The sequence below is a fragment of the Aspergillus homomorphus genome, assembly GCF_003184865.1.
Source record: "Aspergillus homomorphus CBS 101889 unplaced genomic scaffold BO97scaffold_7, whole genome shotgun sequence".
NCBI lineage: Eukaryota > Fungi > Ascomycota > Eurotiomycetes > Eurotiales > Aspergillaceae > Aspergillus > Aspergillus homomorphus.
The window spans coordinates 315,403-341,853 of record NW_020291893.1 but is presented as its reverse complement, the minus strand read 5'-3'; the positions used below and the strand labels follow the sequence as shown (position 1 = coordinate 341,853).

The window sequence follows — 26,451 nt, the reverse complement described above, 5'->3', positions numbered from 1 at the left end:
GGAGACTATTTACACAGCATATTGTCCGGCGACCGGCGTTTCACGGAGCATTACTGATGCAGCTCAGTCATTTGACCATGGTTTAGGTCTGGTGGCACTGACGTCTCAGGAGCACCAGCACCTGACATACTGGCATCTACAGGCATAGTCTCGGAAGGATTGGTGGTCTCAACAGATACTGATGCGTCTGTCGGCTCCGAAACAGACGTGTTCTGCAGTGTGCTTGACACAGGGGATTCTTGCGGTTTTGCGGTATGCACAGCGGCGCCACTCTTCTTCCGAGCATCGGCTATTAGCCTCTTGAAGTCGTCCTCATGGCTCGTTGACCAAGCAGCCTTGTCGAAATCTTTGCGCATGATCGATCCTGGAGCCTCGGTCGCCGAAGAGGACTGGTTACCTTGGGTCCGTTCCCAGACGTCGAGTTCGCGCAACAAGACCCCATGTGGCTTAGGCGATTTAGAGTCGCAATTGGCGTTCCAGAGATTCACCCATTCGGTATGACGTTTTTGTAGGAGAGGCCGTGGGCCTGTGTTGGGTATGCCCAGATCTTTGAGCTTTTTTCGAAGCATACTTTCCTTGTACAGAGAGTAATTCATGGTGGGAAGTCTTTCAAGCGTTTTGCTTTTGGTTCTATACGGATATCGCGCAGGAATCTGCATTTGTAAGGAGCTATATGAGAGTCAGACATAGTCATGCTAAGCAGATTTCAAACAGCATCCTTACCCGTAGGAAGATTTCGGTGAAAATTTAGGCGGCGAAGGCTCCCCAGTGCATTTATCAAGGTGTGAAAAGACCGCCTCGTTCTTCATCTTCCGTTGGCAAATAGGGCACGCAACGAGTCCGTCTGCTAGACGCGGGTCAGCACAATAAATCGCCACAGCCGTTTAGAGGTAAGACTTTAGACATACCAGGAACAAACTCCTCATCCTGACTATCGTCGATCACCTCAATCACCTCCGCCGCAGGCGGCCCTTGTGGCGTCGAACCCCCTCTTGCCTGTGACCGCGTCCTCACCCCGTCCACCGACCTCGTTGTCGCAGCGATATTCGCATCCGCAGAAGTAGACATGTCATCTGTCAGCTCCTCCGAGACCTCCATTTTCCGCTTCTTCGACGCCGGCTGCTCGAGATCCTCGCTATTCCGCGCCTCAGCCTGCCGCGCCAGCTGCAGCACGCTCGGCCTCGCGCTCTGGAACGTCTCCACCAGCTCCTGCACCGCCCAATTCGGCCGCAGCTTCAGCTCCTGATCCGAGGCGCGGCACGCGGGACATTTCCCCTCCGCGCTGAGACAGCGGCGAATACATAACGAGCAGAAGGTGTGGCTGCACGAGGTGATGACGGGGTTATTGAAGAAATCCTTGCAGACTTGACAGCGGAGCGCGGACTCGAGCGGCGCGAGACCGGACAGCGGCGTGGCGAGCCAGTCGGTCGAGTCGGGGAGGTCGAAGGTCTGGTCCATGGGGTCCAAGGGTGAGGTGGTAGGTAGGTAGGTTATCGGCGGTGGACTATCGCGAGAGCATTGAGGTGGGAAATTGATTTGCGAGGCGATTGACGGGGCAAAGGGTGGCTGGATGGTTGTTGCGTATGACTTATTGAGTTGAGCAGGTTCCGTTGAGAGAGAGGTAAGGTTTAATTGACACGCCCAAGTGAATTAGGGGCCTTGAGACGTTTTCTTTGTAGGGCTGTCTCGATGGAAAGATGGATTTCGGCGGCGGGAGTGGCGCCAAGACTGCCGCGGGAAAGCTGCTGCTTTCTTGCGTTGCTGACTGATACGCGTAAAGTGGTTTGGTGTGGAGAACGCGTCCGTCGGCCGATTTGTCCGCAGCTCCCCTCCGTTCTTTAATTGTTGATCTCGTGCCAGTGACGAGGTAAAACCACAAAAATTACAGAACAGAATTTCCTGGCGCTATGGCGATCGCGGACTATAAGACTTACTTGGCGGAGAATGTTCTCAATGAGCGACGCACGGTGAGTGATTGCAATGACGAGGTGTTTGGGTCATGCACAAGGGCTCTAATTCAGTTCATGTCGTTGCTTAGGTCACATATCGCTCGCTGGGTCGGGCTCTCCGCGTCCATAGCACTCTAGCAAAGCAGTAAGTTGGGAGAGACCTTTCGCTTCTGAGCGAGCGCTTTCTGACGAGCTTCGATTCACAAGGATGCTATACGACTTCCACCGCAACGAGAACAGCAAGAAGCCGAACAGTGTCAATGCGACGTATATCCTCACAGGCGTACAGAAGGCACCCGAGCCGGCGACCTCGACAAACGGTGTTCACTTTAACGCCGAGACAGATGATATTCCCCCGAGCAGTCCATTCATAAGCAGTTCGATGCCGAATCAGGATGCTGCTACAGATGATGTCGCAATTTCGTCGGTGCTGCTGGTTCGTGAGGAGGATCTGGAGGGTCAGTCGCAAAGATGCAGGACGATGATGCGCCGGATCTTCTAAGCTGATGATGAGAGTAGATGCGAAAGCCACGTTTGAGTCTATTGCCTCAACATACATCTACAGCCTACAGCCTACTGTATTGCAGGATCTCAATGTCTTGACTGATGTCGCCAGAGAGACAATCGCCAGCCATGCCCAGGAAGATCCGCTGGAGTACGGCTCGTCCTGGGGTATGATTCAGAATAAGAATGTCAAGGTATTTCTCTATTGGCAAGGTCAACAATTGCGGCTCTAACGCGCCACCTGCTTTACAGAGAAGAACTGGCGTTCGACCACCCGCACCCGCTCCTGTACCCACACCCGCCAAATCCGCTGCACCAGCCAAGAAGCCCGCCACAAGTGAGGCGCCGAAGCAGCCTAAGACAGAACCCAAGGAAGAAGAACCCAAGTCTCAGCAGTCGCTGAAGAGAGAAGATACCCCCTCCTCGACCAAATCGACAGAGAAGGCCGCGCCGGCCAAGAAGGAAAAGAGTAGCATCTTCAGCTCCTTTGCGAAGGCCAAGGCAAAGCCGAAGAAGGAAGATCAAGCAACTCCCACAACCTCCGGAGCTGATTCGGTTAGTTTATTTCAACTCCGGTTCATGCTTCAATTGCAAGCTAACAGGTACACTAGGCGGAACCCAGCGCCCCTGAAGATGGTAGGTCTACTCGACGACTTGAAGATAACACTAGCTAATAATCTTCAGTTGTTTTAGATGACGCATCGGAGGACGAGTCTGAAGAGCTCTTCCCAGAATCTAACAAGTCTGCTTCTGCCACAACTCGTGAGTCGAGGAAAGAGCGTGAGGAGAGGCTTCGGAAGATGATGGAAGACGACGGTACGTATATCCAACTTTGCTTGGTTAACGCCTCCTGATTTTTACTGTGCAGATGAGGATGAGGATGCGGATGAGGAAATGCCCGACGCAGCGCCGTCACCTGAAGAGGAATCGAATATCATCGACCAGCCTCCTGCTAAGCAACCTGAACCTAAGGAGGTGACGGTTTGTGCAGGCCGTCGACGAGGAAGACGTCAAATCATGAAGAAGAAGACTGTCAAGGATGAAGAGGGCTACCTAGGTGAGATCTGCTCTGGTGCCTTGCTGTTCGGTTGAATGCCACTAACTCCCTGGTTCAGTTACCGTCGAAGAACCGAGCTGGGAGTCATTCTCGGAAGATGAGCCAGCACCGCCGCCCAAGAAGAAGCCGGCTGTGAGTGCACCCAAGGCCAAGGCTGGGGCTAAAGCTGGTCAGGGCAGCATCATGTCATTTTTCGCCAAGAAATAGCATATCAATGAGCAGAGGCTGAGGGTGAAGACACAACCCAAACGAAGGCGTTATGGATAGCGTAGATATATGCCAATTAATGCATGGTGTCAAGTCATACGATGCAGTGGAAGCAAGTGTAACAATGCAATGCGACGGCCTCCTCCGCGCCGATCCCTGTTGATCTTCTCCGCATTTCTGGCCCGCATTCCAACTTGCCCTTGTCAAGTTCGTCACTCAAAACCAGTCCACTTTCCCACCATGTCTTCTTCCTGTCTTTCCTTCCTCCGGTTCGCTTCTTTGTGAGCTTTACCATTGTCTTAACCACAATCATTCTCTATTGGCTTCCTTTTATACCTAGACTCACCATGACACGCTCTACGACATTGGCCGTTGTGTTAGCGGCCAGTCTGGGCGCTGCGGGTGTCACAGCTCGCGATGAACAGTCTATCCTACGCCGATCTTGTCCTGATTACCTTTCTTACTCCTCAGTCGGACAGTAAGTTGAATTCCTCTGACGTCTAAGTTCAGCATTCACAACTGATCGCCTTCAGTCCCCCATACAGCGGCGGTGCCTTGAACCTGCCGTACCAGCGGCCTTCAGTGGAATGTCGGACTTTTAAATCGCCTGCAGTCGAAAATGTCATTGAAGATGTGACTTCGCGGATGGTGGATAAAGACCTCGCGCAGCTGTTCCGCAACGCCTTCCCCAACACGCTCGACACGACTGTTCGCTGGCACGTCAACGGCACCCAGTCAACATCAACAAGCTCCCAGAAGCGAAAACGGGACAACGCTCCTCAATGGCAAGGCCCGCAGTCCTTCATCGTCACCGGCGACATCAATGCCGAATGGCTACGGGACTCGACGAACCAGCTCTCCGGCTACCAAGCCCTGGCAAAGGACGACAAAGCCCTGCACAACCTCATCCTCGGTGCTATCAACACCCAAATTGAATACGTTATTCAATCACCCTACTGCAATGCCTTTCAGCCCCCATCTCCCAGTGGCATTCAACCGGCGAGCAGCAGCCAAAGGGACACCGTTACGCCACCATACAACTCATCCATAGTCTTCGAATGCAAGTACGAGCTCGACTCCCTAGCCAATTTCCTAGCTCTCGGCACCCAATTCCACGAAAACACGGGCTCAACCGAGTTCCTGACCAAGCGATGGTACCTTGCGCTCAACACGGTTCTGAGAGTGCTCGACGCCCAGTCAAAACCCACCTTCAACGACGCCCTACAGTACGTGACGAATGAGTACACCTTCCAAAGGCAGACCACTCTGGGGACCGAGACCCTCAACCTCGCAGGCATCGGCAACCCCCTCAACCACGGCACAGGCCTCATCCGCAGCGCCTTCCGTCCCAGCGACGACGCCACCATCCTAGGCTTCTTCATCCCGCCCAACGCCATGATGTCCGTGCAGCTGCAGAAGACAGCCGCGGTGTTGCGCGCTGCAGGCGGCAACGCAACTCTCATCGCCGACCTACAGTCGCGCGGTAAGAATCTCGCGCAGGCCGTCAAGGATCACGGTATCGTGCACCATCCCACCTACGGTGATGTCTACGCCTTCGAGGTGGACGGGTACGGCTCGCGCATTCTCATGGATGATGCGAACGTCCCGTCGCTCCTCTCGCTGCCGCTACTGGGCTTCGTGGATCAGAAAGACCAGGTCTACCAGAATACCCGCAAGATGATCCTCAGCTCCGAGGGGAACCCGTACTATCTGACTGGCTCGGATTTCCATGGTATCGGCGGTCCGCATAGTATGTCTCTACCCCTTTGCTCAATTTCCCATAACTCGTGCAGCAGAACATCAGACTAATCTGACTTATTTTGATAGTTGGTCTACGCAATGCCTGGCCCATGTCCCTGCTCGTGCAGGCTATGACAACAGACGAAGAGACGGAGATAACCGAGTGCGTGAACCTGGTCCGTAATTCGAGTTTGCTGGGCTTGGTGCACGAGTCGATCAACGTGAACAACATCTCGACGTACACGAGGCCGTGGTTCGCGTGGGCGAATTCGGTTTTCGCGCAGACGATCTTGAAGCTCGCGGCTGAGAAACCGGCTTTGATCTTTGGGGAGGGTGCGGAGCCGTATATCATCCAGTAGGGGGTTAGGGCTATATACACGGTAGCTTGTTCTAGGAAGGCAAGAGCCATGATCCTTTTAGCCGAGGTCTTCATAACTGTATAGGACGTCTAGAGCTCCTCTTCTAGATCAATAAGAACACCTCATATACACGCTCCCAAATCTCCATCATGCCATCATCATACAATACATACATAACCCACAACATAAGTAACCCCCAAGCAAATACAACGTCCTACACCAAAACCCTCCTCAACCCCTCCGTACCGCCCAACACCCGCCGCCCCGTGACGGGACACCTCCCCCTCCCACTCTCCCACTTCCCCCTCCGGCTCCGTCCCTTGCTCTGCCCCTCGCCTGCAGCATCTGCGTCTCCATCGCCATTCCTCGCCTCAGCAACCAGCTCGAGATCAACCTCCTCCCACGGCGCTCCCGCCGCGCTGCTCTCCCCATCCATGAAATCAATCTGCCGCTGATGCTCCCCGTTCAACCAGTGGAACACGCACACGTAGCAGAAGACATACCCCGTCTGGCATGCTGTTGGGTTGGCCAGGCCTTTCAGACAGATGGGGCAGGCCTGTGCGACATCAGAGTCGGCGGTGGGGATTGGGACCGTGAAGATGGGGAGGTATGAAGATGCGGAAACTGGGGGTTGGCGGTGGGTATGGGTCGATTGTTTGTGGTTGTGTTGTTGCGCTGGAGTAGTGGTGGTGGTGGAGGAGGGGGAGGAGGACTTAAGGGCTGGTTTGAGAGGGGGTGATGGTGATGATGATGCTGTTGCTGCTTTTTCGGGCTGGGGCTTGGGCCGTTGCGACGGCGGGGTCATCCCGTTTGTGACGGGGGCGGGGAGGTCGAGGACCTCGGTGGCTTTGCGGGTGAGCTGGCGCGAGAAGTCGCTTGCGTGGTACCATTCGAGGAATTTGAGGGCGAAGATGGAGGCGGGAAGGAAGTAGCGGAGGGAGGCGAGGAGTTGAGGGTAGAGATTCTGCGGGCTCAGGAGGCCGAGCAGGCTGGCGCCGGGGCGCGAGCGGGCGCTGGCGGTCGCTCGGCCTGGTGTCTTTGAGGGGTCGAGGACTGCGGCGATGGCGCGGTGGTCTGCTGAGCTGAGGCGGCGGATGCGCGTGCCGATCAGCCAGAGGAACGGCGAGGAGTACTTTGTGTTGTCGAAGAGGTAGGCCAGGTTGAAGGCTAGGATGGAGAAGTAGTAGCCTGCGTTGATGGACGGGTAGATGTTGCGCAGGAACCATTTGTAGTAGTGAAAGAGGCGCTGGCGGAGGGTTGGTCGCGCCGGCAGGTCGTCTGCAGGGTTGTATCGCGGGCCGCCGCTCATGATCAGTGAGGCTTGCGGCGCCGCGTGGATGTCGTAGCCTTCGTCGAGCTTGCTCTTGAGGTACGGGATGCCCACCATGATCAGAAGGTTCTTCCAGACGTCCCGCGTGCGGAGTTTGAGGGCATCGCGGACGGGGCCCGGTGCGCCGATTTGCGCGCGGGGGATCTCGCCATTCTTCGTGAGGAGGACTCGTTCACGCTTTAGGGAGTAGAAGTTCTCTGTGAAGGAGCCGCCGAAGGTGCGGAGGTAGTATCGTTCGACGAGGAGGGAGAGAAGGGCGTAAATCTCGTCGTAGGAATTGAGGATGCGGAGAAGGTAGCGCGGGTTCCGGTGAGTAGCTACTGCGAGGATATATCGGATAGATGGGGGGAGAAGCGCGGAGAGCTGTTGTTCGGCGAGGAGTTCTGGAATGCAGCAGATCGATCAGTTGGGCGTGGACGAGATGGAGATAAGAGATGAGTCGGGGTGTACTTACCGAAGAGAGACGGCTTCAGCTCGTCGAATTCCTGCTGCAAACTCGGTAAGTACTCCATCCTATTTTAGCACTGCCATTCATCATCCCCTGAGGGTGTTGAGGAGAGAATGAGTTGGATGGATGGAGGTGGGCGACTCGACTGGGTGGTGGTCGGGGAAAGATGCGGAGGAGCCGCGCTGGGCTGAGCCGAGGCTTATCGGCCGGCCGCCTTCCACTCCGCTTCGGTTCTGCTGCTTATGATCGATCCCCGATGCCTTCTTGGCTTTCGAAAGGGGGCAATGTCACAGATCTAACTTGCCAGTCATTATGTTTTGTTTGTTCTTGCGATTGGAAGGAGAGACTTGCTGCAGGTGTCCTGAGTGAGCATCGCGTCGCAATCGATTATTCCCTTCCCCATCACTCATCACGTGTATAGTACAGGAATGCCTCCATGTCATCCATGGACCCATCAACTGCGGTGAAGCGTCGCCGTCTGCTCCGAGGCGAGATCACCTATCTGCTCAGGAACCAGTTCACGGCACTTGACTACTTGCCTTTCTGGGCACGTTCTGTCCACTTCCTGCGCCGACTTCTTATGCCCCTTATCGGCATTCATTGAGAGAATCCCTTGGAACAGGGGATCTCCTGATTGAATATGTCGATATATCCCGGGGGCAAATGCTTTTGGAATCGTGGGAAGAAGGACGTCGCGATATGCACTTACGGACGAAGCTCTTCTCTAGCATGTCTCGCATCATGCATTCCATTCCGCGCACTTCTTTACCAAGAATTGGCTCGTTCATTGAAGATGAAATGGGCGACCTGAAGCTGGAAAACAGGCCGCTTATACTTGAGATCTAACAACTGGAGAACGAATGAACTCCCGTGGATATTTCGCGAGACTTGACTTATTCCACGATCGACGCTCATCTCAACGATATTTTGTCTTACTACGAGAGTTGTCTTCGACATCAGCCTATTGCAGTCAACTATCTCCAGGATGGGTTGTTCCAGATGGCTGCTTTGACCGTGATGAGAACTGTTCGGCAATCCTTCTTCCGGCCTGAGCTCCGTCGAGGCCCGTTCTTTATGGCCTTAACAGATCTCCACCAGAGCAACATCTTTGTTGATGAAGACTGGAACATCACATGCCTTGTTGAGCTTGAATGGGCATGTTCTCGTCCTGCAGAGATGGCCCACCCTCCATAGTGGTTGACGAATCGAGCTGTCGATTTGATCGATGCTGCTGAATACGAAAACATGCACAAAGAATTTATGGACTCTTCCGCAAAATGTGAAGTGAAAATGCCTTTGCTACGGGGCATCATGGAGGACGGATGGAACAAAGGCACATTTAGGTACTCTCTCGCACTGGACAGCCCGACTGGTCTTTTCAGTATTTTCTATGATCACATACAGCCACGATTTTTGAAAGATCACATGGGCCAAGCAGCATTTTTCACCATCATTATGGAATACTGGGCAGTTGATGCGTTCAAATTTCTGAAGGAAAAGGTTAAAGATAAGGAGGGATATGATCGGCTCCTACATGAAGCTTTTGAGGAGTCTATTTGAGCCCTGTTGTCTCTTCTTCTACGCTCACCGATCATTGCACGGACACGGTCGATAATCGCCTTCCTCCCGCCCCTTCATGGTTTTTCCGTTAAAACTCAGAGCCACCATCGCCAGTATTCTAAGCCTGGTCACGCCTTTGTTGTTCTTGAATTACACTTTCAGGAATGCTAATGCTCTTTGCGCCCTCTCTTCCGGGCCGCTCGACCCGGCGAAAGTCAATTGATAGTTTGGGTGCACCGGAAGACAGCTGACCATCAGACATTTCTGATAGGCGCCTGGTAATAACCCACCTTCAAATCACAAAAGCACCCCAAGTCGTTCCGTCAGCTCCTATGTTACTACCCATCAGCTATTTACAGAGGCTCATCCTGACCTTCCTCTCCCTCCTCCCTCTCCGCCAAATCCAGCCCAGCCGCCCGGGAAACAACATCCCAGATCTGCACCAACGTATCGGCCGACCCACCCGCGGCGACCTTATCCTGGACCCGCGGATCAGCGAGATACACACACTCCGCCACCAGAAGCGCGATCTCCTCACCCACAAGAACAGGCGGCTCCTCCCTCTCCATCATCGGAAACCAGGTCCGCACGCACTGTTCCGCGCGGTAGCGATTCCCCAGCTCAGCATGCAAGCGAAACAGCATCACGTAGTCCTCGGCGGTGCGCGACAAGCCCTGAAGCGGGATCCGGCGCCACAGCCGCCAGAAATTCTCGTAGTCGCCGTTCTGGAAGAACATGGTCATGATGCTGCGCGCGTCGTGGGGGTTGTAGGGGAGGTGGATCGCGTTGATCATGCGAGGTAGACGGGAGAGTGCGCCATCGTCGGTTTCGTTGTTGCCGTTGCCATACGGCCGGATGTTGTGCTTGTTTTCTGTGGTTGTGTTGTTGGGCCACCGCGGGGAATACATCGCCGCCTGGTAGAGCATCGCGAGCGTCCCCATGACGAGAATCGGCGTCCCCTGTAAGGAAAGATACTCCAGCACGCGGAGAGCCAGTTCTTTGTCTGCGTCTGGGACCTGGTTGGGGAACTCTGCGTCGTCGGGTGGGCGCGGCGTCAGGAGCGCAGATACGACCGAGTAGCCCAGCTCGTCGGTGACGAGGCCCCCCGCGGCTGTGTATTTCCCGAATGTCTCGTAGAGAGCTTGCTTTTTCTGTGCGGAAAGCTGCTCCTGCGGCTGCTGCTGCGGCTGCTGTTGTGGCTTGGAAGTAGCAGCGTCAAGCTGTCTTACGGATGGAGAGGATACGGACGACGGGTGTTCAGCAGAGGACGCCTGACACGCAGAGGAGGACGATGAGAACGACGACGAAGAAGTATAGGCTTGTATCCGAGACAAACAATGACTTTGAGGGCGCACGGCCATAGCTAGAGATAAAGTACGGAGGGCTCCACCCGGTCTACACCAGGGTTTTCTGAGCAAAGTAGTGCCAGTCATATTTGTGGTGATGTGCTGGAGAGAGAGAGAGCAAAAGCACAAGCGCTGTCTACAATTGGGCTGGGAGGGGGAAGTGTTGGGAGACCACCCAACACCCCAGCTCAGTCCAGCCCAGCCAGCCCAGCCTACCTCGTTAATCACATACGTAGTACGTACGAGTGACTAGCAGTGCGGGGAAACGTCAAACACGGGCGCCCCACAAAGCGTCCGTCAGGAACAAAGAAGTTAAGAAGGCCGATCATGGCAACTGACTTCCGCTCTGACCGCCTTCCTTACCGCTAAGTCTGGCAGAATGCTCACGACCTCGCGGCGAAAATTCCGGATTTCGTGGCAAACAGCCATAAAAAAAGGTGGGGGAAACTGGGGAGTTTTGGCGGTGGCAGACTGGGACACCTGCCAATCGGTTTGAGGAGACTATAGCTTCAGATGGCTTGCTCTGAGGTCTGTAGTAAGGCAATGGTAGAGCCAGGGTCCATCCACTGGACAAACCGTTCAACGAATACAAGCTACACCAACTGAGCACAGTCAACAAGACCAGTCGTATAGAATAACTTCATGAACCATCGGGATATCCAAACAAAAGCAAACGAGCGCAAGCCCAAGCACAAGCCAAACACTGACTCCCTGTACATACATATATACATACACACTAAAAGATCTTCCCCAACACTCTCTTCGTATCATCTCCCAAGTCCTGAATCTCCTGGGTACTCTTATCCCTCCCCAACCGGACCTCATTCTGCCTAAATACACGCCGCACCTTCCCAAGCGCGGCAGCATCAGCAACGGCCCTCTCCGCCCCCTTCTTCTCAGCCGCCAGCCTCCTCGCCTCCTTCTCCTCATTCTTCCTCCGCATCCCATCCAGCACCTTCCCCTTCTCCACCCCTTCCAGGAAGACCTTATCCTCCTTCCGCGCCCGCGAATCCTCCGCCCGCTGCCTTGCCTCGCGCTCCGAGCGCTCCCGGCTGATCTGCTCCTGCAGATCATTCCAGCTGAACCCGTGCAGGTACTTCATGTTCAGCAGGTCATCGTGGTAGAAGCCGCCCTTCTTGCCGCCGATCGGCTGCGCGTTGAGCGTTGCGGCGCAGATCTTCGCTGTCTTCTTGGACTCGAATTCCAGCCAGCCGTCTGCGTAGGTCTTGCGCCGTTTGTTGGCGGAATGCTTTCTTTTGGTTTCGGGTGTGAGGAAGACCCGCGTGATGGGCGCGAAGCCCCGGGTTTCGATTATGTTTTTTAGGGCGAAACTGTTACCGGGTATATTAGTATATGTCTGAGGGATAGAGGGAGATTGAGGATGGGGAAGGGTCACGTACGGTTTTAACATAGGCGGTACACTGCTGAGGTAGACGACGCCTTTCTTCTTCTCCTTCTTCTTCTTCTTGTCCTTTGTGTCTTTCTTACCCTTCTTCTCCTTCGTCAGAGTCGCAGCGGCGCCAGCGACAGCTTCAGCATCAGAAACCCCCTCCTCCTCCTCTTCCTCCTCATCTTCAGACTCTCCACCACGATTAACGCCCTTCTTCCTGCTTTTACTCTTCCCCTTCCCCTTAGTCTCTTCAACCTCACTATCCAACCCCGCATCCGCATCTGACTCCTCAGAATCCAACCCATGAAGATTATCGGTATGCGTCGCAACCCGCCGCCGCTTCGCAGCCCTTAGAGCGCCTTTACTTTTCTTCTCTTCGTCGGCAGCGGAATCATAGCCCTTGTCTTGGTCGGAGTCCTCGTCGCTGGCGACTAGATCAAAGGGGTCGTTCCGTTTGCGGGAGGACATTTTTTCGGACCTCTCGAATATGGGTGATTTAGGCAATTGGAGACGGAATGCGATTGATCGTCTTTGGCTTGTAGGTTGCGTTGCGTTGCGTTGGGTGGAACTTTTTTCTGCCGCGGGCTAGACTGGATGGAGGGAGCCCGGTTGGATGGTCTGTGCTTGGGCGGTGGTGCGGGTGGCCAATTGGACCGAGGGTACGGATATGATATCTTTATGTCCCTGTGGCACTCGACGCGTGCGGTAGAAGATGAGGGTGTCGATCTTCACACTTGGCAGTGTGGTTTACTTCTGTTTGGGATCATAATAGTTGATGTAGATTGGAAAGGATTGGAATACTGAAAGTTTAGTAAATGCTCCAATTGTATCTAAACGTGACGTCGCACCTAATATATGCTCTATGTACAAGACTCTCTCTCTGTACTCCATCACCTAGAGTCTCGGCCTGCTCGCAATGGGTATGAACAAATGGTATAAATAGACACATCACAACAACTCAACACAACTCAACACAACCCCAGACGCCCAACTCTTTCGTTCGGAAGATCTAAACAATCGATCAAAAAAAAATGTCGCTAGATACCCAAGGACCACTTCAACCGCTCATAGACAAAGAACCCGGTCGCCGTCATTGGGATGATTTTCATGTATCCAATCGTCAGGCCGACCCAGAAGCCGCGGAACCCGCGCTCCAACATGATCGTGCGCGCCGTCTCGACAATCCCCAGGCGGTGGCCGTCGCCGACGACGCCGCCGACTTGCATTCGTCGTCGGATGACCTCTAACGGGTAGGAGGATGTCTGGGACACCAGACCCGCCAGCGCACCGGATGTCAGCTCCGCGGCGGCTGTCAGCTGCGGTCGTCGAGACCTCTTCTTGAAATGGTCGGGTGTTTCTGACTCGGGGATGGTGGTGTAAGGGGCGAGCGCAGGCGAGCGGAACCAGTCACCGACGGTATCGTGCGTGAGGAAGGACATGCCGGCGTAGGGGAGCATGCCCAGCAGCGTGGGCGCGAAACCCCGGTAAAAGTTGGCCAGGCCGGAGCGCGGCACGGCCTTGTTCACAGCCGCCGAGACACCTTCTGCCGTTGCCGTGACGGGGGCTTGCGTCGACGACACCCCGCTGGAGGCCGTCGCCGGCGGCGTAACCCGCTCGTTATAAATCTGTCGAAAAATACCTCTAAAGGAAGAGCGAGCGGTCCGTTTCGTCTCGAACGCTAATCGCACCCGGATCAACTCTAACGGGTACGTGAAAAACACAGATGTGATGCCCGCCATACTCCCCGAGAGCAATCTGCGCAGCGGCGTTTCTTTGTCATGGGACGGGATCATCACGGCGCGGAACTGCTCGTAGGCAAGGAACTTGATCGCGGCGTACGGAAAGATCCGGAGGAGCGTCGCGGAATGGCCCTTGAAGAGGCCCTGGGGGCCTTCGCGCCGTTTGATGTCTCGCACGGCTGCCACGAGACCGAACCAACTGCCGGTGTATTTTGCAAATCGCGGATTCGAGGCCTGGAAGAGGATCTTGACTCGATCGAGGGGCGCGACAACGGTTTTGGCCTACACAGATGTTGTTCTCGTCCGTCAGTTTCTGCTTCAAACTTTTATCGCGACCGCGGCTTTCTGTTGCTGTTGAGAAGAGAGAAGAGACTTACCGCACACCCCGCCAGACCCCCCGCAACGCCGCTGCGGACGACATAGTCCACGCTGCGCTTGTTCACCTCTTTCGTGGCTCCGCGGCCGTTCTGTGCTTGGTGTGGGGATGACGCATCGTCCACCGCCGTCGCCTGTGTCGTTCCCACCGCTAGCCTCTCTTTTGCGTCACTGGTCGGTGGACCTCGGGTCGGTCTTGTTTGAGCGGCTTGCTCCATTGAAGATAATAGCAGAACTGGACTGTGAGGGTTTTTATAACGAAAGAAAAAGAGCACTTCAGATCTGAGAAAGGAGACTGGTCAGGAGCGCATTATCCGGTCCAGTCGCCGGTATGAACGCAATCGTGGCGCAACTAAGGGTTATCAAGCAGATTACGGGCTAACGGATAATTGCGGCCATGGGTATGTCGTCGAGGGATGTAGGAGGGAGGAAGATGATGTTGACACGAGTGGGAGAGGGAGGAATGTGCGGAGACCGGAGGGGTTTGAAGGAGGACAAGAAGGGCCGCGGCAAACCGAGGGGCAGATAAGAATAGAGACGATCAGCTGGCAGAGTCACAAATGAGGCAAGACAGCATGCAGCCAGCAACTTACCTCCGGAGCGGCCTGAAGAGCGGAAACTCAAGATTCAGACGGAGATGACGTTACAGCCCTGACGTGCCGATACCTACCGTCACCGCCCACCGGCCCTCACATTACCGTCATATAACACCTCGGCATCCGTCTGGAGTGGCGGAAGTGGATTTCTCCTTTGGGCAGGCCAACCGCAGCCGAAGAATTATTCACGCCCATTGCGGGGGACACCTGAGGCATTCATCAGTCCCCTCACTCACTGCATGCTTGTGATCGTAGTACGTAGTCTTACCCCCTCCTCTTTCTTCTACTTAGGATCTGCACTGGAACCAGTATATCCTACCAACATTACAGCTACATACAGCTACACACCTCAATGAACCAGATAGTCTATGTATGTAATGTAGGCCTCTTGGAGGCACAATGCATGTATATTGCAATACTACTATATACTCCACGAATGCTCAATCAAGGGCGACGACCCCCCTCACTGCTCATGTAGCTCTCCTCCAACATGCATATATATATAGGAAAAAGCTGAAGCTGACGGGGAACAAAAATCATGGTCACATCGCTCATGCAAATTCTATCACAAACTCCTTTTTGTGGAGGGCTAGCCACCCCCAAATGTATAGCCTCAGCCATGCGCACACCCGATAATCCTGTAACACCTCTAATCCCAGAACAGAAACAAACACAAAGAATATGAGATGGCGACTGCTTCAAAAATTGTAGCGCGTGCCTTGTCTCGTCAGAGGTTTGCCCTGACGGTTCGTCGCCTTGATTTCTTTAGGCTCGTCAATGGCCCGCTTGGCCCGCTTGGTCGGCCGCGAGGCATCCACGTGAAGGTGTCCATTGTCACTCATGCCCGTGTTGTTTCGCCAGCGCATGCAGCGATGCTTGTTATCATCCACATAGGTCTTGTTGCGCGTCATGACGCGCTTGCTAGGGATTTCCTCCGACTCCGCCCGTTCGGCGGTCTGCTCCAAGTACTCCTTGCGGAGTTTCATGTACTTGGCGATCTTATCACGCTGCAACAGTAACTCCTTGCGAAGTCGCGACTCTCGGTTACCGCGCGAGTCGAGCCAGTCAAGTAGCTGCTCAATAGCCTCTGGCTCATCATAGTAGCCCCACTCGGTTGCGTTCGTCAGTCGCGTGGGTCCTTCCTCTTGCTTCTTGCGCTCCGCCGGTGTGGTCTGGAATTCCTTCATGTACTGCTTCTTGTACTCGTCGGAAACATCAATGAAGCCCACGCGTTCCATCTCATCGGGACCTTGGACCCACAGGCGGCCATTCGCGTACTGTGCCTCTGCCGTGGAGCTGTTAGGCATGCCTCCGTACGGCATGGCGTTTCGCTCAAACCACCAGTAGCGATTGCAGAACCGGTCCTTCCCGAGGCATCTCGTTCGTGGGCAGTCGGCTTCCCTAAGGTCATTGTCGATCATATCAATCTTGTCTTCGAGCTTTTTGACCGCGGCCTTTTGGTCCTCGATCTTCTTAAGCACTCGCTGGTACTGCTTGGTTCCTTTAGGCTGTTTGGCCAGTTGCTCTTTTCGCTCGCGCTCCTCTTCTTGCTTGCGCTTGCGCTCAAGTTGTCTGTCCAGGCCACCACGAAGACTCCGTTGCGGAGCTGCTTCCTGATCTGAGTTATCCGATTCACCATCAATACCAGTCATCTTCGAGTCCTCCAATGCGTCCAGTTCGGGCGCTGGCGACGGAGACTTCTCGGGCTCGGGTTGAAGGGCCTTGCGCTCTTGGTGTAACCGACGAAGATCTTCGAGTCTGCAAATCACAGATAAGTCAATAAATGCATTCTCAATCTAGCACAACTAAAGCAGCAGAATGGCTTGAGGACAAAGTAGATGGACAGAGGCGGGTGGTTAGACTTACACTACTTTGCGTGCTTTCTGGTACTCGATCTTCTCCTTGCGGAACTCCGTCATCTGGTTGCTGCATTCCTCGAGGTAGTTTCGAATCGCTTTCGTCTCGAGACTGAGCATGCAGATGATCTGCAGAGCTTGGATGCGAAGGTCGACATCCATAACGGCGTACTGGGATTGAACAGTTTCCAGGGTCGGTTCGGCATCCAAAGGCGCAAGATGTTTGAGAATCTTGTCGCATACCTCCTTCATGCGCGGGCGGCCAGAAAGTCGATTGAGGAGCCCGACCATCACCAGCTCCCATCCACCGTTACGGAAATCACGTTTCCGTAAACGGTCAATCCAACCATATTCTGCGAACAATTCAGCGGCCCGGTGAACTGGAACCTCCTCTGAGCTAGAACCTTCGCGGTCTGCTTGCGCCTTGAGATTCTCCGCTTCAGCCTTGGCCAAACTACTCCGAGTCGTCATTCGTGTCACCACCGGCTCAGGTTCAGGGGTAGGTTCTGCCTCTTCTTCTTCCTCTTCTGCCTCCGAGTCATCGGATTCTTCGTCGGGAAGTTCGGGAAGAGAAATTTGTACGGCCCCTTCATCATCTTTCTCCGCATTGACAAGCTTCTTCAGCACGGCGCAATGTACCTCAACGAACAGTTCACAATCCACATCCTCGGAAGAGAACCTCATGGCCTGGAAAAAGTCGTCGAAGGTGAAAGAGTCCAGCTGGAAAACCTCACAGTAGACGTTGAGCGTATTCCACGTTTCCAAGAGACGCCCCACAGATCCCATCTCGAGGGAGCTGTGCAGAAGCTCTTCATCATCTGGATCATCAACCTCATCGATAGTCATATAGCTGAGAGCTGGGCGCTGTTTCTTCTTTTCGTGGTCTGGAGCGATATCCAGATCTTCGATAGGATATTTGATAGGTGGTGGTGTCGGCTCCTTTGGCGGTTCAACCTTGACAACAACGGCTGGAGGGGGTTGTGGCTGCGCCTTCTTCTCTGGTTCTTGAGACTTGGAGGGACGAGCGGCCCCGTTGGTGGACTTATTAGCGAGAAGGAAGGACGGATTGCCATTCAGAGATCGCTGATATTCCAAAAACTGGGCTTCTTTCGAGCGAGCTAAATCCTGTTGTGATGGCTTGAGCTTTTGCCCTTTGACTGCTGGTTTTAGCTCCGGAAGTTGCTGCGAAGCGAAGAAGCCGAAGAAACCCTCCTGGTCGGCCTTTTTCATGGCTTTCTTTTCAGCAACCTTGGCGCCATACTGCAAATGCTTTGGTACTTCGGTCGGGATTCTGTATTCATCGGCGATCGTTGATTTCACCAACCAAGGAGCCCCGTTCCACGATTCCCTCGTCACATTATTCTTGATGAAGGCGCGCAGCATCTGCTTGGTGAAAGTCTTCCGGTCACGGGTAATATGGTCCTGATCCAGCAAAGCTTCTTCATTCGGGCGGTCCAGAACCTTCACAAGGTACATGCTGTGGGCGGGCATTTTGACGGTTCCATCCGGGTATAGTTGTTCAGCAAAATTGGCCTTGTCCCTTATTATGCCGTGCAGCCGAGTGTTATCGTCGAGAAGTATTAGAACAGGCTCCCCTGGATAAAAGTCTAGCTTGAATTCCTGCGAACCGGATCAGCATCCTAAACCATGGTTGAAAGTGGTTCCCGATTGAATATACCTCGAAGATCTCATCCACTGCCAAACAATTGTCAGTTACAGCAATAGCAAATAAGATAAAAAAAGGTGCGGACGAACCGAGATTGTCGACCCGCGACACTGTGGAAAATTGAATCCGGCGGAGAATGGGCTCTTTCAGAGCATCGGGAAAGGCACTATTGACTTCCCGCGATTCTTCCATCTGATGCATTCTTTAGCGGAAGTAGCAAAAAGCCGCTTGACTATTGTCACATACCTCGCTTTTTAGAGCCTCGAAGAAAGTTAATCCCGAGTGGCCCGTGATCTCACATATGAAGCGCTTCTGCTTGTAGAAGTCCATGCGCTGGAGATAGGGTTCATAGTGAACAAAGACCTCGTTGGTCTCCGGAATGACCCAGACCTGCAATTCCGGTAAGTAACCATGCGCACACTCCGCCGAGAATTGTTGTTGAGGGCTGCCCGTACCTCGGAGCTGTCATCTTCAATGACGGGTCGTGGGAGGTACTGAACCGGTTTCCGCTTGAACAAGACCTGCAGAACGGCGTAAGTTTCACTTGTGATCTCCTGCGACCACATCCAAGATCCCAATTATCCCCAGGCTTCGCGCTTTCGAGCTTTCCGACGTACCATGGTCTCTTAGATTGCTGAAGACACGAATCGGTCGACCATAGATGGGATGAGGATTTGCAGGTTGGGGAACACGCCTAACATTATATGGTCTAGTCAATATAAAAGCCCAATGTTGAGAGACAAAGAGAATATAGAAAGACAATGAACACAAAGTGAGGTGCTATTAGCGGCGGGACAAAGGAAGGATGGTACATCGGAATCGTTGCGCGCGCACAGTAGATCTGACGTAGCTTGCGAAGGACTGGGAACATTTTCGGAGATGCGGAAGTGCTGACTGGGCATTGGAGGTAACTTGTAGGAGTATGTGAAGGACTTACCGGAACGACGCGTGCTAAATCGCGCAACCCACGACTCCGCGGACTTGGTGGGCGGATCACGACACGGAAATTGAACTCGGGAAGAGCGTGGAGTCGCGCGAAAGTCCGGGAGTGGATTGCCGATCTCGAATCGGGAAAGCGATATCCCAAAAGAGGCCCTGTGGTGCGGGGAGGAGAATGCGATGGTGGGGGTGGTGTTGAGCAACGAGGCTGCAAAGCGTGTGGAGGGAGAGGAGGGAGAGGGAAGAGAAAGAAGGATGAGAAGAAGAGGAGGAGGAGGAGGAGGAGAAGAAGAAGAGGTCAAGGCAGAAAGGAGAAGCGGTCGCCGCAGAAGAACGAACGGCAGAACTGAAGCGGGCCCCATGCAGTGGAGGATCATTGCGGCAAAGACGCCAGTACAAGAGCAGCCCAGCAAATGCAGTGCTGCTTGTAGTGAGTGAGCCTGAGTGGGTGGGGAGGGAGGGCCGCCGCGGAACGGAAGGCGGTGATTGGATATGAGGAGGAGGAAGAGAGGACGGACAAGACGTCGGGTCGGGCGGACTGGAACAAACTGCGTCAAACTGCGTAGGGGTAAAGAACTCCCCGCTAATCCTCTTTGGGGGTAAATCGCCTGCTCTCTTTCCCTTCTCCCACTCCCTCTCCCCTTCAAGCCCTCGCTGCTGTTGCCCGCTGTCGATGCCTCCCCCAACCATCTCTCCTACACGTATTTGCACTTGTTCGACTCCTCATCTTCACGCGAACATATTGAGTGACTCTAGGTATCACCTAAATCCCTCCTTTCGTCGCGCTCGAGCAAATCCCATAGTCCCATCTGGACCCGACTGCGGGGACCATACACCCGGTCAATATCCGACAGCTACGACTTCTGGGCTTGCGCCTCGAATATTCGCATGATATACCCAGATCACCCGCATCACATCCACTCGCTACTCTATATCCTGAAATTGACTCGTCTGGCCGAGAGTCACCATGTAGTAACCCTCATCGCAATCCATTCCAACAGGCACGCGACTACATAGATCACTTCGGGTACCGACAGTGGTCTTCGGGTCCACAGGTAGACTTCTACGTCACTCTCGACAACCACGCCACCGTTCTTTCGACCTACATTGGCATAGAAACATTGTCCTTGGAATAAGAACAGCTGACTCGCCTTTGTATGGAGTCACTTTATGCTTAACGTCCGCAGGTACCGCATGACAAGCCCTGAACGAAGCTATATTTTCGCAATCGGAAACAGCCATGCAACACTTTCCCACAATCACAGCGCTTATGCTTGGATATCTACTGTTTAGAGTTTCTTCTCTTCGAAATTTCCAGACAAGCCTTTGCGCGTCACTTGTGGCAGAGTTCGTGTGTAGTCCTGTAGTTCGAAGGGCTTGTACATGACAATCCGGGCTGATCAATAGAGCACCCAGTGCCTTACTGGATAGTCTCACTCTCTTACACTGCGCCCTATGTCACTGGCTCTTTCATTGAAGTACAACGGCATTCAGTGTTTCTTGTCGCGAGGCACATTTGAGAGTAGTCTATGCCTTATCATGGCGTTGGCTCAACTCGCTTGAGATATCGCCTTTGGCAGCGATTGGAGTCATTCCTTGAATCTCTGACGTAGTATCCCTATACTGTAACAGCCATGCATAAAGTAACACAAGATCCAGGTGATAGCAGCAGGAACATCAGGGTGTATCAATGCAAAGGCAGGTGGCGTTGAGCGCTGCGTCGAAGCGCTCAACGGGGCTACATAACAACAGAGACCACATTATGTCAGAATATATAGTAGAACAAGTGAGTCGTAAATATTATTTTTCTCAAAAGCAAGGGGAACAATGACTTATTCAAAAATTTGACTGGCTCAATGTCAGCAATAGCTACTCAGTGGCGACAGAACACAAAAATCCATATCTAGGTACTAAACACGAAACTTCTACAATAAGGAAAAAAGAAAAACAAAACATCAATTAGGTAAATATAGCCGGCACCCTTCCATAATCCACAAACAACCATGGCAGCTATACCTCCCAAAAAGTCCATCTGATCTCTCGCCTCCGGCCACCTACATCCCGAAGTATAAACCGGACACTAAGCCAAGCCACATCGCGTTCCGGAACCCCAAGCAAGAAAACAAACCTACAGCAACCTCTCCAGAAAACGACAAAAAAAGGTAAAAGTAAAACAAAACCAACCAAGCCCATCAAGTAAAGCCACTTGCTCGCCAACACCGCCAACCAAATTCCCAAAGTGCCCCAGCTCCATCCCAAGCTCAGGTTGCCTAGCTGTTCCTCCAAAGCTTCCATCTGCAGTGTGACATACCATGGACGCGATCCAGCCAGGCTAAGCCCGAATAGGCTTGATAGCCGCTGATAAACTTTGCAAAACTGCCTGATCGAAGGGGGGTGTGGGTCGCGGACAAGAAAAAGAAGCACGTGGGATGGGGACAAACGGTGCAAACACTGTCTGTCGTTTTCGCTTTGTCTCGCTCAACCGCGGATTTGTTTCCGTGCAGGAAGTGCCGTCTTGATTTCCACGCTGTGCTTGTATACCTTGTCGAACGCCATTTATAGGTTTCGCATCGGGATGGTTTCGTGAACTGGGATAATCTAGAGGCTATGACCGTATTCGAAACCTTTTTATTGCTTTGTAGCTATGGGAAATTAACTTGGCACACGCCCTTTTAGCTATGCCGTGAAATATACCACCAGGAATCCGACCCAACTACCGACGACCCCGAGAGCAGAGTAGCTGCTAATGAACATCAACGGAAGGAACTCATAGCGTCCCAGACCGAAAATGAGCTGGTGTCCGATGGAACAGTAAACAATGAGCGGGATAGCCACCGTGAGATAGAGCAGCGAGAAGCGATCCACGAAGAACACACGACGCTGCTCTGGAACCGGAGCCACTTGGTCAAAGGCAAAGAGGAAAAGTACAAGCCAGAGGATGGTGTAGACGGTCTTGATGGGAAATTCGGCGGCCGTGAAGAGCAGTGGGAACAGGGAAACATGGCCGGCTACCGCCAGCGGTCGGAAGGCGCTGAAGTACCGCCGGTCCTTGAGCGCGATGAGGCTGAAGGGGATGATGATCAGCAGCACGGCTTTTTCGTGAACATGCCAGCCAAAAAGGAAGGACGCGTAGCCACACAGCGTAATGGCGCCAACAAAGGTCTCCCAGTCCGGCCGGCGCCAGAGCTTGATCAGCGGTAGCTGTATGGCAATCAGTATGATCGCTCTCTTGGTGGAAGTTACGGAGTATTTACCTGTTGGAAGATGAATGTCAGTGCGAATGTATGCTCTTTGGACACCTCTGGAAGTATCGCAAACGAGGTGTCACCAACAAGGCCGCGCGTGACACTGGTCAGAGCATCCTGGTTGACCGGAAGTCCCAAGCGAGGGGCAACTAGAAAACAAGGTCAGTCAATTAAACAAAATATGCTTCAAAAGTGAGTACGCACGTGGGATAAGAGCGCGATCCGCGAACGAGTACATTGCCCAGACATTTGGCGCCCAGTAGGCATGACACAGGCCTCGCGAGAACGGGAAGAGTCTGTCTTTCAGCTGGAGAAGCTGGCCCCATGAGGCGAATGGACCAAATGCCAAAGCAAATATTCCCACGACACAAACCCCAAGCTTGATAGTATTGAAGATCTGGGGCCGAAACACGGACTTGGGATCCAGACAGTAGGCTCTCAGCAGGTAGACGAAGTAGGCGAGCGAGAGGTAGAGGTAGATATGCTTGAAGCACAGCAGAGCAGCAAAAGTGATGCCGCTGTAAAGCAGCGTGGATTGCTTGCGCGCCAGAACAATAGACAGGATCAAGATGCCGTATAAGAAGCCGTTATACTGGAAATGAATGTGATCAATGATAAGCAAGCCGGGAGACAAGAGGATGGACAAGCTGGCGATATGCGCAAGGTGTCTGTTCTGCTGAGGCACGGATTTGACGAATCTTCAGGACAGGGTAGACATGGTCAGCTGAAATACCATCACAAACTAGTAGATGCATAGAAGCAATACCTGCTGAGCGCAAACAGAAGGACAAGCTCCGTGACAATCACCGTAGCTCTCTGGTAGTATACTGTCTGCCACGAATCATAATTGAGATTCTTCACCACCAGCATCGCAGGGTCCACATAGGAAGCTGCTTGTGAAAGAAGCCATTCGAAGGCTGCGAAGAAGGGAGGGTAATCGAGGGTCCATTCCGACGTTTTCTAACCGCGATTGACTGCTATTAGCTTCCTTACTCGGTCTCCAACGATGGCGCTGTCGCCGTACCTCGTAGTACCACTCCTGCACGGGCAAGGAATTCGTAATTGCAAGCCAGTTTCGATGCACTTCGAAGTCTGTGGATTTACTGGAACGGTACTCGGTGGTCAGCACCGGTTGGAGAAGATCGTCGGGGAACTCTTGCCGACCACGTACTATGCGGGGAAAAGAAGAATCTTGAAGGCCGTCGCGACGATGGCGCATTGGGCCAATGAAGGATAGAGCTCAGCCATTGGAGGGACTGCGCATGACGCGCTCTCAGAGGCGGGAAGAGGAATGGAGACAAGAGAGAAAATCGAAGCAGAGGAGTGGAATTAGGACCGAAGGCAGATGAGGATGAGTTGAAGCTGGAGGAGGTCCATGGTACCAATCCGGGGGGGATGCGGGCACGTGATGACGGCGGTCAGGGACGGAGAGGGAATGAAAGGCCAGTTTGTCCCTTAATTGTTTTTTCCCCCTCTTTTCCCCCCATGACTTTATTTAGTCTCCATTAGAATGGACTTGGCCACCGCTTCGGACTTTGGAGTCCGTCATTCGCACGTTCTTTCCTCGGTGGAAATCCGTCATCTACTCGATATCTCTCCTGCTACTGCTTCTATCGCGAAGGAAATTCGTGTTTGTGTGATTGCCATTGTGGTTGGGTGGACCACTACGCGCATTGTCTCCGCATTGTTGAACCGCAGAGCTCCTTCTGACCAGTGACGATCTTCCCGCTGATACATCTGGCGCAGCAGCTCCTTTGGTCCTTTCTCAGCTGAGCTATCTTGCTTGGGGTCCTTATTCTTGGTCTTTATCTGCGTCTCATCCTCAATAATTCTTTCTTTGAACTTCCCTGTTTCAGTTGTTGCCTCGAAACCTGGTCACAGCGTCCCCGAACCTCTACGTACCTCCGATTGAATCGACGTCATGAAGACCCCCGCTTCACTTTTTTCCTTTCTCGCCGTTGCGACCGCTCAATCCGTGATTGAAAGCTCGAGCTTTGGTTATGGCCCAGCGTACAGACCCTTTCTCCTTGCTCCGTCGCTGTGCCTTACTCGGTTACTAATGCTGACGTCGTTGTAGGCTGTCACGTACGCCGGGTTCAGGTTTCATCCCGGGTTGGCAAGTGAAGGGCGAGGCGCATACCCCTGATATTGTATGGTTCTGTCCCAGTGTCAATTGCGAAAATATCTTGGCTCTCCCAGACACTGACTGCATGGCAGCTGTCTAACAAAGTAATTCTTACGCCCCCTTACCCTGGAAACACAAGAGGATATGCCTGGGCGGAGTCTCCGTAAGTCTTCCATAAATCCCCAGTCGGATGGATTCGTGCTTATATTCCCCAGTGTAACTCAATCAGAATGGACCACGGAGTTCGAATTCCGAGCGACAGGCCCCGAACGTGGCGGTGGTAATCTCCAGGTGTGGTATGCGAAGGATGGGAAGGATAAGATTGGCACTTCGAGCATCTATACTGTCAATCAATTCGACGGCTTTGCCCTCGTCATTGACAGCCATGGTGGAAGGGTATGTCTCTAACTTATTCCTATAAGTGTAAGCATAACTGACATGCAAACAGGGAGGCAGTATTAGAGGATTTCTCAATGATGGCACGACGGACTACAAGAGTCACAGAAGCGTGGACAGTCTAGCTTTCGGGCACTGTGACTATCCATACCGCAACCTTGGGCGTCCTTCTAGCGTCCGTATCAAGCACACCAATGCAGTCCTGGAGGTTACTGTTGACGACAAGCTGTGCTTTTCGACCGATAAGGTATTCCTGCCCTGCAGCTCCCATCAAGACCCCTGTGGCTGACGGCTATCAGGTCACTCTTCCAGCTGGCAATTACTTTGGTGTCACCGCTGCCACCCCCGAGAATCCCGACTCTTTCGAAGTCTTTAAGTTTGTTGTCAAGTCCGCCGAGTCCGGCACGGGCAGCACTATCCCTGTCCAGCAACAGAATGCCAATCAGAACCAGCAACCGGTCGCTGCCCAGGATCAAGGAGCTCAGCAGCAGCAACAGCAGCAGGGGGCTCGCTCGGGTGACTCTCGCTCGGTAACTGAGCAATTCGTCGACCTTACCAGTCGCATTCAATTGATCAACCATGCTACGAACAACATTGTCCGCGAGATTGGTAACCAGGGAGCCAAGAGCGAGAATCGTCACGTTGAGCTGCTCCAAAAGTCAGCTACCAAGGACCAAGTGGCCCAGCTCGAAGCCAGACTCCAGAAGATGGAGGATATTCTAAAGGCCATCCAACGGGATTTGGAAGGCAAAGACTACCACGGCCGCTTCTCTCAACTACAGGAGACTCTGCGCTCGTCGCACTTGAGCTTGACCCAGGAAGTTCTGAACGGTACGCAGCTTTCCCCTTCCTTTCCCATGATAAAAGAGCAGCCTCCTTCGCCGCTTACACGGTAACTTCAAACTAACACGATTACTACCTAGGCATTACTTCTTCCGCTCCCCGCATGGGCTTCTTCATCTTCTGCATCATCGCTTTCCAGGGTCTCCTTGCCGGTGCTTATGTCCTCTACAAACGCCGCCGCAACAACATGCCCAAGAAGTTCTTGTGAGCTTCCTGTCTCCAATGAATATAGGGCAGCAACGGCCGCTTCTCATTCGGGTTGCATACACACACGCGCGCGCGCCCCTTCCTTTGAAATCCCGACGTTCTTCAGGCCCTCCTTTCATACGCAGCGGACGTCTCCTCCAACACCACCCTCACATGGTATCTGGCCAACCACTCATGCCAGGAAGACATGCCATAGCAACCCAAGAGATCTACCAAACCATCTTGTAAACCATACCGACCATACCAAAAACATCCTGAACTTTATCCGAAGCGTGTCAGCCTGCTTTCCGATTTCTTGTCATAGTATCATTGATATAGAGAGTTGCTATTCTGCACCGTTCCCTTGTCCTTGTCCTTGTGCTTGTGCTTGCACTATACTGTAACCCTACCTATACTGTACTGTCTTCTCTTCCATTTTGACAACGAGCTTGGCGCTGGATCGGAATTGACTGCAATAAAGACTCCTTTGAACCTGAATAAAAGTAAGCCACGACCAGCGATCGTCGTACGTCTAGTAGTATTTCATATAAGTATCCTGGTCTCGCACTGCTGCCGGAGTCTATCAATATCCCCT

At 53.2% G+C, this 26,451-nt stretch overlaps 10 protein-coding genes across 10 annotated transcripts; 3 read left to right on the top strand and 7 right to left on the bottom strand.

Moving 5' to 3' along the window:
- Positions 1–50: 50 nt before the first annotated feature.
- Positions 51–1,611, bottom strand: rad18 (E3 ubiquitin-protein ligase RAD18; the record flags this gene model as incomplete). Its single annotated transcript, XM_025693501.1, has 4 exons — positions 1,067–1,611; positions 909–1,027; positions 724–847; positions 51–669 (listed from the first exon to the last, which is right to left on the bottom strand). The coding sequence occupies exons 1-4, from the start codon at positions 1,456–1,458 to the stop codon at positions 51–53; spliced, it is 1,254 nt and encodes a 417-aa protein (XP_025554002.1). The 5' UTR covers positions 1,459–1,611.
- A 238-nt stretch (positions 1,612–1,849) lies between these two features.
- Positions 1,850–3,767, top strand: BO97DRAFT_441341 (uncharacterized protein). The gene is made up of 9 exons (XM_025698164.1): positions 1,850–1,967; positions 2,039–2,094; positions 2,157–2,407; positions 2,469–2,647; positions 2,706–3,008; positions 3,065–3,089; positions 3,138–3,269; positions 3,322–3,510; positions 3,569–3,767. Exons 1-9 carry the CDS (start codon positions 1,908–1,910, stop codon positions 3,715–3,717), a joined length of 1,344 nt encoding a protein of 447 aa, XP_025554001.1. The 5' UTR covers positions 1,850–1,907; the 3' UTR covers positions 3,718–3,767.
- Positions 3,768–3,932: 165 nt separating this feature from the next.
- BO97DRAFT_441340 (glycoside hydrolase family 125 protein) lies at positions 3,933–5,914 on the top strand. Its single transcript, XM_025698163.1, has 3 exons — positions 3,933–4,195; positions 4,251–5,467; positions 5,545–5,914. The coding sequence occupies exons 1-3, from the start codon at positions 4,065–4,067 to the stop codon at positions 5,814–5,816; spliced, it is 1,620 nt and encodes a 539-aa protein (XP_025554000.1). The 5' UTR covers positions 3,933–4,064; the 3' UTR covers positions 5,817–5,914.
- Positions 5,915–6,030: 116 nt separating this feature from the next.
- Positions 6,031–10,712, bottom strand: pex12 (ubiquitin-protein ligase peroxin 12; the record flags this gene model as incomplete). Its single annotated transcript, XM_025693500.1, has 4 exons — positions 9,583–10,712; positions 8,924–8,982; positions 7,601–7,659; positions 6,031–7,529 (listed from the first exon to the last, which is right to left on the bottom strand). The coding sequence occupies exons 1-4, from the start codon at positions 10,585–10,587 to the stop codon at positions 6,031–6,033; spliced, it is 2,622 nt and encodes an 873-aa protein (XP_025553999.1). The 5' UTR covers positions 10,588–10,712.
- A 437-nt stretch (positions 10,713–11,149) lies between these two features.
- Positions 11,150–12,438, bottom strand: BO97DRAFT_403889 (RNA-binding ATPase activator ESF2). The gene is made up of 2 exons (XM_025694838.1): positions 11,901–12,438; positions 11,150–11,831 (listed from the first exon to the last, which is right to left on the bottom strand). Exons 1-2 carry the CDS (start codon positions 12,356–12,358, stop codon positions 11,237–11,239), a joined length of 1,053 nt encoding a protein of 350 aa, XP_025553998.1. The 5' UTR covers positions 12,359–12,438; the 3' UTR covers positions 11,150–11,236.
- Positions 12,439–12,708: 270 nt separating this feature from the next.
- Positions 12,709–14,553, bottom strand: BO97DRAFT_403888 (coenzyme A transporter). The gene is made up of 2 exons (XM_025694837.1): positions 14,007–14,553; positions 12,709–13,911 (listed from the first exon to the last, which is right to left on the bottom strand). Exons 1-2 carry the CDS (start codon positions 14,220–14,222, stop codon positions 12,928–12,930), a joined length of 1,200 nt encoding a protein of 399 aa, XP_025553997.1. The 5' UTR covers positions 14,223–14,553; the 3' UTR covers positions 12,709–12,927.
- A 714-nt stretch (positions 14,554–15,267) lies between these two features.
- BO97DRAFT_258290 (DDT domain protein) lies at positions 15,268–19,113 on the bottom strand. Its single transcript, XM_025690885.1, has 8 exons — positions 19,060–19,113; positions 18,740–18,816; positions 18,578–18,643; positions 18,369–18,512; positions 18,212–18,314; positions 18,135–18,151; positions 16,467–18,076; positions 15,268–16,358 (listed from the first exon to the last, which is right to left on the bottom strand). The coding sequence occupies exons 2-8, from the start codon at positions 18,740–18,742 to the stop codon at positions 15,299–15,301; spliced, it is 3,003 nt and encodes a 1,000-aa protein (XP_025553996.1). The 5' UTR covers positions 18,743–18,816; positions 19,060–19,113; the 3' UTR covers positions 15,268–15,298.
- Positions 18,553–19,528, bottom strand: BO97DRAFT_258305 (uncharacterized protein). Its single transcript, XM_025690886.1, has 3 exons — positions 19,060–19,528; positions 18,740–18,816; positions 18,553–18,643 (listed from the first exon to the last, which is right to left on the bottom strand). The coding sequence occupies exons 1-2, from the start codon at positions 19,436–19,438 to the stop codon at positions 18,749–18,751; spliced, it is 447 nt and encodes a 148-aa protein (XP_025553995.1). The 5' UTR covers positions 19,439–19,528; the 3' UTR covers positions 18,553–18,643; positions 18,740–18,748.
- A 2,209-nt stretch (positions 19,529–21,737) lies between these two features.
- Positions 21,738–23,554, bottom strand: BO97DRAFT_385805 (dolichyl-P-Glc:Glc1Man(9)GlcNAc(2)-PP-dolichol alpha-1,3-glucosyltransferase ALG8; the record flags this gene model as incomplete). The annotated part of the gene is made up of 6 exons (XM_025693499.1): positions 21,738–22,262; positions 22,316–22,455; positions 22,511–23,004; positions 23,073–23,266; positions 23,331–23,409; positions 23,478–23,554. 6 exons carry the CDS (start codon positions 23,552–23,554, stop codon positions 21,738–21,740), a joined length of 1,509 nt encoding a protein of 502 aa, XP_025553994.1.
- A 261-nt stretch (positions 23,555–23,815) lies between these two features.
- BO97DRAFT_385801 (putative lectin family integral membrane protein) lies at positions 23,816–26,340 on the top strand. The gene is made up of 7 exons (XM_025693498.1): positions 23,816–24,316; positions 24,384–24,456; positions 24,524–24,594; positions 24,647–24,827; positions 24,880–25,074; positions 25,127–25,658; positions 25,751–26,340. The coding sequence occupies exons 1-7, from the start codon at positions 24,228–24,230 to the stop codon at positions 25,876–25,878; spliced, it is 1,269 nt and encodes a 422-aa protein (XP_025553993.1). The 5' UTR covers positions 23,816–24,227; the 3' UTR covers positions 25,879–26,340.
- Positions 26,341–26,451: the final 111 nt, after the last annotated feature.

Excerpts from the sequence above, each read along its gene's own strand:
- BO97DRAFT_385801 (XM_025693498.1), top strand. The coding sequence starts at position 24,228 with ATGAAGACCCCCGCTTCACTTTTTTCCTTTCTCGCCGTTGCGACCGCT. Across the intron at positions 24,317-24,383 it reads AGCTTTGGTTATGGCCCAGC|GCTGTCACGTACGCCGGGTT; the intron begins GTACAGACCCTT and ends ACGTCGTTGTAG. Across the intron at positions 24,828-24,879 it reads TTGACAGCCATGGTGGAAGG|GGAGGCAGTATTAGAGGATT; the intron begins GTATGTCTCTAA and ends ACATGCAAACAG.
- BO97DRAFT_403888 (XM_025694837.1), bottom strand. The coding sequence starts at position 14,222 with ATGGAGCAAGCCGCTCAAACAAGACCGACCCGAGGTCCACCGACCAGT. Across the intron at positions 13,912-14,006 it reads GGGGTCTGGCGGGGTGTGCG|GCCAAAACCGTTGTCGCGCC; the intron begins GTAAGTCTCTTC and ends ACATCTGTGTAG.
- BO97DRAFT_441341 (XM_025698164.1), top strand. The coding sequence starts at position 1,908 with ATGGCGATCGCGGACTATAAGACTTACTTGGCGGAGAATGTTCTCAAT. Across the intron at positions 2,095-2,156 it reads CATAGCACTCTAGCAAAGCA|GATGCTATACGACTTCCACC; the intron begins GTAAGTTGGGAG and ends TCGATTCACAAG. Across the intron at positions 3,009-3,064 it reads CAACCTCCGGAGCTGATTCG|GCGGAACCCAGCGCCCCTGA; the intron begins GTTAGTTTATTT and ends CAGGTACACTAG.
- BO97DRAFT_441340 (XM_025698163.1), top strand. The coding sequence starts at position 4,065 with ATGACACGCTCTACGACATTGGCCGTTGTGTTAGCGGCCAGTCTGGGC. Across the intron at positions 4,196-4,250 it reads TCTTACTCCTCAGTCGGACA|TCCCCCATACAGCGGCGGTG; the intron begins GTAAGTTGAATT and ends GATCGCCTTCAG. Across the intron at positions 5,468-5,544 it reads TGGTATCGGCGGTCCGCATA|TTGGTCTACGCAATGCCTGG; the intron begins GTATGTCTCTAC and ends TTATTTTGATAG.
- BO97DRAFT_258305 (XM_025690886.1), bottom strand. The coding sequence starts at position 19,438 with ATGATCCTCCACTGCATGGGGCCCGCTTCAGTTCTGCCGTTCGTTCTT. Across the intron at positions 18,817-19,059 it reads ATTTAGCACGCGTCGTTCCG|GCGTGTTCCCCAACCTGCAA; the intron begins GTAAGTCCTTCA and ends ATATAATGTTAG.
- BO97DRAFT_403889 (XM_025694838.1), bottom strand. The coding sequence starts at position 12,358 with ATGTCCTCCCGCAAACGGAACGACCCCTTTGATCTAGTCGCCAGCGAC. Across the intron at positions 11,832-11,900 it reads GTACCGCCTATGTTAAAACC|TTTCGCCCTAAAAAACATAA; the intron begins GTACGTGACCCT and ends ACCCGGTAACAG.
- BO97DRAFT_258290 (XM_025690885.1), bottom strand. Across the intron at positions 18,315-18,368 it reads TCGAGGCTCTAAAAAGCGAG|ATGGAAGAATCGCGGGAAGT; the intron begins GTATGTGACAAT and ends AGAATGCATCAG. Across the intron at positions 16,359-16,466 it reads CAGAAAGCACGCAAAGTAGT|ACTCGAAGATCTTCGTCGGT; the intron begins GTAAGTCTAACC and ends TGTGATTTGCAG.